At 41.5% G+C, this 11,209-nt stretch overlaps 1 protein-coding gene across 1 annotated transcript; it reads right to left on the reverse strand.

The window, feature by feature from the left end:
- Positions 1-494: 494 nt before the first annotated feature.
- Positions 495-9,113, reverse strand: LOC115101821 (diencephalon/mesencephalon homeobox protein 1-A-like). Its single transcript, XM_029621295.2, has 5 exons — positions 8,904-9,113; positions 3,511-3,676; positions 3,185-3,363; positions 2,513-2,891; positions 495-2,235 (listed from the first exon to the last, which is right to left on the reverse strand). The coding sequence occupies exons 2-5, from the start codon at positions 3,662-3,664 to the stop codon at positions 1,811-1,813; spliced, it is 1,137 nt and encodes a 378-aa protein (XP_029477155.2). The 5' UTR covers positions 3,665-3,676; positions 8,904-9,113; the 3' UTR covers positions 495-1,810.
- Between the last annotated feature and the right edge of the window lie 2,096 nt (positions 9,114-11,209).

Raw genomic sequence — 11,209 nt, forward strand, 5'->3', positions numbered from 1 at the left:
CTCTTCCTCTAAGTCACCTTCCTTTCCCCCTCGTTTCTCACATTCTCTTCCTCTAAGTCACCTTCCTTTCCCCCTCGTTTCTCACATTCTCTTCCTCTAAGTCACCTTCCTTTCCCTCTCGTTTCTCACATTCTCTTCCTCTATAAGTGAATTCCCTTCCTCCACACTGCACTCCTTCCTCCACACTGCACTGCTTCCTCCACACTGCACTCCTTCCTCCACACTGCACTCCTTCCTCCACACTGCACTCCTTCCTCCACACTGCACTGCTTCCTCCACACTGCACTCCTTCCTCCACACTGCACTGCTTCCTCCACACTGCACTGCTTCCTCCACACTGCACTGCTTCCTCCACACTGCACTGCTTCCTCCACACTGCACTGCTTCCTCCCTGGAAGAAGACTGATGGTAAAATCCTTAGCTGTGGCTAGCTTTGTCATGTGAGAACAAGAACCGAGAGAAGGAAGCTACAGTATGTAAAGACCAAGCATGGCTTTATTTAGGATTTATTTTACAACATCACTTTTCAAACTTACATTGTTAAAGAGAGAAAATGATAATGCCTATGGTTTCCAGATTAGTCTCGCCAACATTTTAAATCTACCACGGGACCAGTTAGTATGACAGGCTGGAGAAAAACAGTAGAACTTTTACAATCACAGCCACAATGGAACTCATATGTAGACTACCAGACAGTACAGCTTCAGTAGTCCAGGGAACAGAAGGTAATGGAATGGCGTGAGCCGTTTAAATACTACTGTACAACTCTGACAACTATAGGAATCGCCAACTTGGACAGTTTATGATCAATTAACAATATATGAACACCTTTACATTTGCCTTATCAGTAAACATTAATAGATAGACTTATTTTTCATCTTAATTTACATATTACAATTATTTACATTATTGGAGTGGATGGACTTGATGGGATCCCAGCACAGAGAGAATCACAGGTGCATAATTGACAACAATTTAAAGATTGGCCACTCCTTAAAGTGCTTAAAGAGTACAACAGAAAGTACTGGAGACTACCCCCGCCCCCCAGCCCTAAAGGCCCCCTATTCCGTTTGAGGAGGGATGCTGTTACCAAGTTACGTATAAGGGAATCATAAATAGTGTGCATGTTCATAATTGTATATGCTCCCCTCCCCTCTGCCCAGGGCAAAATGTAATTAAAAGCTTTGTACATTTAGTCACTGAAATTATTTTCTCATTACCAAGCCAGTCTCTGTACAACATGATTTAATACTGGGCATTAAACTGGTAAATGAGTCACTTCTAATTAGGATATTGAGGAGAACATGGCTTGAGTTTATATTTATGTATGTGCTTGCGTTTTTAGAATGTGCTATGTACCTACATGACCTAATTGAAATGGTAATGGCCCCACGGTACAAATAGTCTCTCAATGCCACCAATGCTGGCACAAATGTATTTCCCCCTTGAAGACCCAAATTCCCTTAAAACTGCCTAAATTCATATTTTATCTGTAAACATTACATTGCAAAGTCTTTATCACCAAGTGCAACACTAGACAGGTAAATACGTATGAAGTGTATTTGCTCTGCTTTAGAGATCCTGTGTATAGCCTGTGCAATCCCAGACGTTAGGCAACTGATAAAGCAAGAAGCAGGAGAGAACTCGGTCCAGGGTGATTTGCCATTTTGGTTTTCAAAACTCTGGCTACTAATTCCCCCGAAACCATCTGCTGGAGAATATGGTTCCTGTAGGGCTATGGAGGTTACAGACAAGGGATGGGTGGGATTTAGTACCGATCTCCCAGCTAGGTCGCACTACGATCCTGGGCTTAGTTAGGCAGCGTGTCCAGTCCCAGGGAGGCCGCATGCTGCTTGGCCCGCATCCGGAGGTTCTCGATGCTGGTGGTCTTGCTGTTTTGGCTGGGGAGCCCTCCGGAGGCCTGGAGCAGGGGACTGTTCCACACCTGCTGCGCTGCGTGGTGGGACAGGGACTGGTAGTAGGATTGGCAGGGCAGGGAACCCAGCGGCGCCGGAGACATGTTGACATTCATGCCCAGGTAGGGCAGAGAGGAGGGGGTACCCATGTCGAAGGAAGGGTAGAGTGCCATGTTGTTGGTGGCAGCCATGTGCTGACGGAACTGCTCCTGCAGGCAGAAGAGGCTGAGCGGGGAGGAGGAGTAGGAGTGGCTCTGGGAGATGCCACCGCTGACACCACTGGAAGAGGGCGTCACAGACCGGGAGACCATAGGGGATTCTGGGTAAGGGGAAAAAGCATGAGTCAATAACATTAAACTAAGTTTTACTGGTGGGCAGGGAGGCAGACATATGTAGAACTAACAAAGAACCAGTAAAGCTGTTGTGCCACTTCTTCATTTGCCAGTATGACAAATGAACTGATGTTGGGCAACAATGTTTACTCTTTATTGACCATCCTAAAGGAATTCTCTGATTGACTTTCTGTTTTCTAATGCCCCCCCAGCTACAGTATATTAGAGCTGTACAAGTGCCAGTCACAAGAGCTTGTCCTTTACCAGGTTTGGGGCTAAGTCGTTTGCAGGGTGGAGAGACGTTGCCGGGCGTCATCACCCTTTCACTCTTTAACTCCTCCCTCTGTGGGTTAGACTCCTCCTCCTTATCGGTGGCATTGTCCTCTGTGGCCGACTCGCTGCCTGACTGCTCCGCCGAGGTCACGTTCAACTCAACGCTAATTTCCGGCACCAACAGAAGGGGCGGACCCTCAACCTCCAAGGAGGAAGAGGATGGGGGGAGCTGGTTCTCTGGAGTGATGATGGTGGGAGCCTCCTCCTCGTCACCTCCCTCTCCGTTGGCCTCCTTCTGTTTCTGGAGCTGTTCCTTCTGCAGGCTACGCTGCTTCTTGCGGAATTTGGCCCGGCGGTTCTTGAACCACACCTGTTTGAAAGGTTGCCATATTGGGAGACAGTCAGAAGCATACTCAGTGTGCAAGAGATTAAGCCAAATGGTTGTGAATGTACATGTGTGTTACATTGGTGTAGGTCTGCCTACTGTTTATCTTTAATTAAGACAAGCCAAGAAGAATTGCAAATTACTGAAGTCATTTTTTTCTGCAATGTTTACCCAGTGGTAAATATATTTCATGAATTATAATTCAGGTACAATAACCAATATTGTTTGTGTTTCAATCTACAGGTCTCATGCATTCGGAATGTTAATTAATTAGTTACCTGCACGCGGGCCTCGGGGAGGTTCGTGCACATGGCCAGGCGCTCGCGCATCACAACATCGGGGTAGTGGGTCTTTTGGAAGGTCTTCTCCAGTGCCTCGAGCTGCTGTGCGGTGAACGCGGTGCGACTCCGGCGCTGTTTGCGGTGCTGGGACCCGTAGCGAGCCTCCAGAATGATGTCTTGAAATGTGCAGCCGTTGGAAGAGAAAAAACACGGCAAGTTTAATTAATTGGATGGTACCCTATCCTATATGCGGATATGTCAGAAAGTGATCATCAAAGGTGATGCCTAGTGTGTGTAAAAGTTTGTTTGTTGGACTAAATTACCAGCCAGTCTCTCCGCGAGGGTGAGCGCGTGCACAGAAGGTCGGTAGTCTGGCGCGTGTTGCGCCTGTTGCGCGGCCTGCTGGTGCAGGTTGTACATTGCGCTCAGGGAGTTCATCGCGTGGAGAGAGTAGCCGTTCACTCCATAGTGCTGCATGACGGGCACTACCTGTTGGAAAACAAGCATAGATCATGTTAGCATTTGCTTGAATGTTTCCATTTGGCTATCTGTCCGGAGAGTTTGACAGGCTATTGTTGCATGCGTAAACGTTCCCATTTTAGATACGCGCGTAATGAACGGTCTAAATTCACCGTTGGTTTAATGATCTGACAGTTCAGGATATTTTGTATGTTGTGTGTAGACAGTGGTGCACTTGCAGTTTATGCATATTGCAGTTCATAATTTGATCACCTCATATTGCAGTTGCAGTTTTGCAGACCTTTGTGTTTATCTGTGCAACCAAGGTTGGTTAATCCTTGACAAACCATTACTTAATTTGTTCATGTTAAAGTTATCAGAGTCGTGTGGTGCTTGTAATGGCCAACGACGTGGTCATTTGAATCGCATACAGACGCATTTCATTTCGTTAAGGTAGACGTATTGCTCAGGGGCAATACATTTTAATATCTGGACAAGAACGTTAACCATTAATATCCAATTATCGCTTGGTTCAAGCCATTAATTATACACAATTATTTTAATTTGGGTAGGGTGTAAGTATCACTCGTTCACGTAATAAAGCGTAACGGATGCCTTATGAAGGAATGTATTTGCTTACTTTCCCTGTGATCGCAGCAAAAGCGCAAATCCCCTTTGAAAGCGCCGCGTTGAGAGATCATTGCGTTGATGAAACGCTTTGAAGATGATACAACAAGATTTGTTCCACGCCGGGATGGCAACCTGAAATCACAGAGGTCCCGTGTGGCTCCGTTGGTAGAGCATGGCACATGCAATGCCAGGGTTGTGGGTTTTATTCCCACGGGGGACCAGTACATGCAAGTAAGAAAATGACTACTGTAAATCGCTCTGATTAATTAAGAGCGTCTGCTAAATGACGAAAATGTATTATATTGAACGGTAATGATAGGCTATTCTGTCAATACCAATGCTTTGGCTAGGCCTACTGAATTATCTCATTCGGTTAGCCTATGAATTTTAGTAGCCACTTTAGTTATTTTTAACTAGACCTACTATTTGTTGGACCATTTATATTTACATTTACATTTAAGTCATTTAGCAGACGCTCTTATCCAGAGCGACTTATTTAGGCTACGTTGTTAACCCGTGTTGCCTCCGCCTCCTTACGTGAAATTCGCTAATCAAACACTTCTCGTGGCAGGTAGCCTAGAGTGTTGGGCCAATAACCGAAAGGTTGCTAGATCGAATCCCGAGCTGACAAGGCAAAAATCTGTCCAACTGTTCCAAGGCCGTCATTGTAAATAATAATGTGTTCTTAACTGACTTGCCTAGTTAAATAAAGGTTAGAAAATGCGTTTTATAATAAGTCTAATTACAACAACTTTACAGCAAAGGAATCAAAGCCTTCCCACTGGGCTCGCTGGTTTAATCAACGCTGTTTCCACGTCATTTCAATGAAATTATGTTGAACCAACGTGGAATATACGTTGAATTGACGTCTGTGGCCAGTGGGTTATATGTAGGTCTCCGAGGCAAAATATCTCATCCTGCATTTTTGTAGGTTATTATTTGCCCCTTTAAGATTTTCATAGATAAAATGAAATGCTTCAGGACACGATTAGATAGATACATGTTAGTGTCGAGGTCTTTGACAAGAAGAGACATCTTCGAGGCTCGAGCGGTTATGATTATAACATATATAAAATATAAATATTGCCATGCATGGCAGGTATCAGGAGATTTGGAAGCGGGAGAGGGTTCCTAAAGTCTTAAATTGCCTCACTATAATATTTTGACATGCTAGGCCTGAGATGTAGCCTCTAATGTTTTCATCTTCACTGGTGTCTGTGCTCCTTTAGGTCTATTTTCATTGGCCAGTTCAGGATGGGCGATACAGAATCCTCAGATCCTCAAAAAGTTCTACAGCTGCACCATCGAGAGCATCCTGACTGGTTGCATCACCACCTGGTATTGCAACAGCTCGGCATCCGACCACAAGGTGCTACAGAGGGTAGTGCGTATGGCCCAGTACATCACTGGGGCCAAGCTTCCTGCCATTCAGGACCTCTATAACAGGCGTCAGAGGAAGGCCCTAAAATTTTCTCAAGACTCCAGCCATTAGCCTCGTATTGTTATTTTATCGTGTTACTATTTTTTAACTTTAGTTCATTTAGTAAATATTTTCATAACTCGTATTCTTCTTAACTGCATTGTTGGTTAAGAGCTTGAAAGTAGGCATTTCACGGTAAGGTCTACTGTTGTATTCGGCGCATGTGACAAATACGATTTGATTTGGGGAAGTTCACTATGGGTTACTGGGGGCAAAGAATATGTATAATATGAATGTTTTGATTGAAATTAAACCAAAAAGGGTATATGTCCATGCGTTATTCGGCTGATTGAAAATGTAGGTCGGCCTATTCAAGTCATTCAAATAGTTAATCGTTTTCGAAATATCATGGTGCTCAATTGCTCATTGACTGTATCTTGATTCTATCACCACAACCTAGAAGATACGCTTGATATAAGAGCGCATTGAGACTATTTATTCTAGTCAATTTATACATATTAAATTGTACATAAGAATGAACTGCCTCAAGTCTTGCCCAAGGCTAAGGAGGCTGTGATAATTCAAATTCAGTCAAGAATTTAGTTTATCCACACGCAATTCAAATTTTTTTAGTGACGCTGCACTTAATGCAGTCTGTGATAAGGATCAAATTGATGTATTTAATTGAATATTAACTGTAATTGCTAACATGCTTGAGAAGTAAGCCTTTGCTTGAAGTTCATTGACTTCATTAGCCTTGACAATAGTTAATTCAATGTCACTTAATCCCTTAATGATGTTAATTTATGATATAGTAAGACCTTAAATTATATAGTTGTAACCTACACAACAATGTAATAGGCCTGGTAAACTGTTATTTTCTATTATTGTTATTTTATAATGTTAGGCCTATCGATATTATATTATGAATGATTTTGACAGTTGTATTATTACAACGTTTATTTCAATATTTGATTGCGTTCAAATAGAGATCTTTATTATGCCAAAGCACCATCACTACAGAATGTATCTGTTTTTTATCATTGCGTTTTGCTTTTCATGTATTGTTGTTTATAATAACGTGTATTTGAATGTGGATGTGTAGTTTAATGTGTATATTGTTTTTTGATGTGCATTGTTGTGCTAAACAGGGCTCATCTGGAGGAAAGGAGACGTTGGTCTCAGCATTGACTCCGTAAAAATAAAATAAATAAAAATGTGTTTGAGTAACAATTAAATCAAATGAATGAATCAAACACTCCATCCAAATAAATAGGAATTTGCCATTTTTTTTTTGCATTATGAAACTTTTTGTAACAACTCCTAATCTGAGCAATAAAATCAGACCTATAACACCGTGAAGCTGCTGTCCATGTTCTGTGTGTGAATGAGGGAGCTGTGTGTGAATGAGGGAGCTGTGTGTGCATGAGGGAGCTGTGTGTGCATGAGGGAGCTGTGTGTGCATGAGGGAGCTGTGTGTATGACGCCCGCAGTGCCTATTCCCAACCTATTACACTGCAGTGCCTGATGAATGTGATCACAGGGCAAGAGGGAATAGGTTAATTCGCCTGGACAGAAGGACGGTGCTTCGCTAAACATTTACTTTGGTCCCCCAAGTATTTGAGTTGAATGGGCCCGCTTTCCTCCCTCCCCTCTCTCTCGGTCTCTTATCCCATCGCCCCGCGGGGCAACGTTTTGGCTGAGATGTATGGCTTCTCCGTGGGTAAAATATGCATGTTGATCCCCATTTGGCCCCCGTCTAATGGAAGTGCAAATAGGTTTCGACTGCGAGGCTCTCCATTTATCATCAACGCTGACACCGACGGACATACAGTGCGGTTCAACAGCGTGCGCGCGTGTGTGTGTGTGCGTCCATGTGCACGTGCATGAGTAGAGCGAAAGAGAACGAGGCTACTTACTCATACTAATTCTTATTTTGTACTTTCACGTTTTTCATGCATTTTATTGTTATTGATATTTGTACTGTTATGATAGGCCTACCATATTTACCACACAAGCCTACTTATTCTGTCTAGCTGCCATTGTTGTCTATTCATATGCCTATCGCTTCTCCCGGCTGTATGTTTTTGAGTGCCCCAGGCAGCACTGTTCAAAGCTTCGGTTATTAAAACAGCATTATGAAAATTGGCATGTACATTGAAACCCTTTGATCTGACTAAATTAGGAAAAATGTTATTGCTAAAAACCCTTCTTCTGCCGGAGGTGTATAAGCAAGCGACAATCTGCCCTTTGGGGTGTCAGAGTCATATTTTGTATTCCAGACTGTTCATATCCGCGAGAAAAGTGTTTGATTAGCGAATTTCACGTGAGGAGGCGGAGGCAATACGGGTTAACAACGTAGCCTTAACCACTAGTCCTGACAAACTATTCGTTCATTTACAATTAGTTTAAACAATTTAATTGCAATTTCATATGGACACAATGGCATGGGTCTGTGCAATTTGTGTTGTTTTTTGTATTTGACTTATTTGATATTGTTTTTTTATTTTATAGTTCCATGAAATGGTATATGCAGAGCTTCCTTTAAAAAGAGACACCAGTCTCAATGGCGACTCCCTGCTAAACGAAAGATAAAATAAAACATACCTTTTTTTTTGTTTAATCTGAACCTATAGATCTGAGGGTTGAAAATGTACTTTAATATCCCGAATGTTAATCATTATGAAAGGGAAATTACATGAAATGTAGCTGTTATGCCTATAAAAGGCCATGAAATGCTCATGCGCTCAGTCATAATTCCCAGATGGAAATGACTGAAGTACTTCCACAAAACCCTGTATATCTACATATTAATTTGATTTATTTTTTAATATACCATTTTTTTTGCAAGATCTCCCATTCATTTTTGGATGTCCTCATTTTAATTCTACAAAAATGTACTTGAATCTTTACCAATTGAATAGGCCTACTTTATCACTTATGTCAAGTCTTGCCTTCACATCTGCAGCCAAAACATAAGTTTACTGTGCTCGCTATACTGTAAATGCTTGCTCGATATTTGATCGACAACGTCTTGTAAAACATAATATCATATCGTGCAATTACCATTATGTTTATTATACGCTTAAAGTGTGCACCAATAATGTAAATATTGTTCCACCACATGTGTATCAACACTGTTGTAACCAACCTGTCAATGCTGTTAACAAGTGGACCCAGTCCCGGAGATGTCCTAAAAGTTCTTACCTCTTGCTTAGTCAGCCGAGTTGTCTTTGGATGTTGTGCGTCTTGGAAGTGTATCCCGATTCTGAAGTGATTTTCTTAAGATTCGTATTATTGCTATGGCTCCTTGTTAATAATGTCCACCTTTCTCGTGCTCTTCATGCGATTGGGAACGAACGACTACAAGTCCATATAGTTCTGTGTGAACCGCGTGCTCTGCTACTTTACTCGTGTCTGAATCCTGTGCGTCTCGCGCTAAACATTGGAGGCTGCCATCTACTGGGCCATGAGCTGAAGAGGGATTTTAAAGCGTGCTCTGTGAGGTCATGTTAGCTTTCTAGTGGCCCTTGAAGCTGTCAATCAAATAAAGAGGCTCTTTCTCCACCATTAGTAGCGGACGTTTGGCCAATGACCATACCTATATTCGAAAACATCAACTTCAGAACATAATGTCTGCGGATTCCCATATGCAATCAACATGTATTTGTTTCGCATTTGCGTTTGAATTGATAAACATTCAGTCAATTCATGGATTAAGAAGTGTCAACTCCTTTAAATTCTGGAAAGCAAGACGTAAAAAGAAGTATACTTCGATTTTTCTTGCCTTTGAGGGATATTGGATCAGTGAATTGAGTAGCCCCTAATTGGGAGATGGATGACATTTCCAGAATTTAAACGCTGTTCAATTATCTTTAAAAAGATAAAACAATATTCAATACTTATTTTCTAATATTTTTGATAATTTATAATAATGAATTGTATTGATTTATAAATTGACAAAGGAGCCTGTTTTAACTTCAGTGTGGTAACGTCAGTGTTTCCTATGACCAGTGACAGACATTGTGGTTGCAGGGTCTAACATTATTTTGTGTTTTTTTTAATCAAATATTTCTGAATGTATTTTTTTTGAGAAATGAAATGTATATTCCTCAGAATACTTTTGCATTAGTGATGTACATGGATCTCTTTGGGTTTTGGAAAACTTCATACAGTTTTGGGTTTTGGAAAACCTCATACGTTGGTTTTATTTGCATTTCGGCTTTCCTCATGCCATTGGAGGAGAGAGCGCGGTGCAAAGACTTTTGGAGAGATTGCTAATAGATGCCAGGCTAGTGCCTTTAGAATCTCACCCGGCCTTGAAGGATTTGGGCTAGGATAGGGAAGACAAGACGCCATCTCAGCCTCCAAAAACCCCTGTCTTCAAATGACTGCGGGTAAGAGGATTAAAACAATTAATGCCCTCCTCTTCTTGAAGGGGTCGTAGAGAAGATCTCTTCTCCCGGAGCAAAACCGTTTAGGTGGGAATTAAGGGCAGCGTAAAGTAGCCTTTTAACGTAAAGCTTGCCAATTTTATAAAATATTATTTGGGAAAGCGGGCCAGGGACAAAATCCTAACCGGAGTTTTATCTCTGACCATGTTTCTCATCCATATAAATTTGAATTGCAAACAAAATATCCTATGGAATAGAGAATATTGCATTTTCACCCTCTATATAACACATGCCCCCTTTGAAATATGTATGGCACTCAAATGCATGAATATGTATGGCCTAGTATAGTATAGACTGTTCTGCAACTGTCTTTGGGAAACATACTTCTGTCCGAGAGAGAGAGCGTGTGTGTGTGTGTGTGTGTGTGTGTGTGTGTGTGTGTGTGTGTGTGTGAGAGAGAGAGGGAGAGAGAGAGAGCGAGAGGTATTTTGCAGGTACCCAAAGACGGGTAGACATTACGCACGAATTACACACTGTAAACAATGTTATACAATTACTATTCCAATTGAGGCACTGCTGTCAGTATCTGCAGTCTGAAACTAAACCACATGAAATATGATTTTGCATGGGATGAATCCTAATGCGTTTTTTTGTTTTTCTATATGAAAGTTAGAGAAACTGGTAGCAATAGCACATTTGTGCAGTAAACAGGATTACGATTTTCCAAGAAAATAGGTATAACGTAGTTTTTACACATGATCTTTAGACAATAGGTAATATAAGGGTTACATATAGTCTATATTCAAATGAGGTGGTATAGGTCTATTGTTGCTCCTTGTGGTCCAAATACAGAATTCTGATTCTGAAGTTGCACGCTTAGAAGTTGGTCCTCATCTTTGCTTTAAATTAGGCTGTTTTGGGGTTCAATTATGTGCTCGGATTTGTACAACTGTCAAAGTGAAGCTTTTGACTATTTACTTAGTTAACTAAATGATGCATAGGCTACTTGGCTAAATGAGCGTGATTGAAATTAATATAATTCCAACGTTATAACATTCAATCACCACAACAATAATACTATTTTGTATTGATGTTTTTACCAGTATTAATAATAATAAT

This window comes from Oncorhynchus nerka, linkage group LG20 (assembly GCF_034236695.1).
Source record: "Oncorhynchus nerka isolate Pitt River linkage group LG20, Oner_Uvic_2.0, whole genome shotgun sequence".
NCBI lineage: Eukaryota > Metazoa > Chordata > Actinopteri > Salmoniformes > Salmonidae > Oncorhynchus > Oncorhynchus nerka.

Coding starts and splice junctions, on each gene's coding strand:
- LOC115101821 (XM_029621295.2), bottom strand. CDS start 3,664: ATGCAGCACTATGGAGTGAACGGCTACTCTCTCCACGCGATGAACTCC. Junction 2,892..3,184: donor TCCCCGAGGCCCGCGTGCAG/GTAACTAATTAA, acceptor CCTTTCAAACAG/GTGTGGTTCAAGAACCGCCG. Junction 2,236..2,512: donor ACGACTTAGCCCCAAACCTG/GTAAAGGACAAG, acceptor CCCCTTACCCAG/AATCCCCTATGGTCTCCCGG.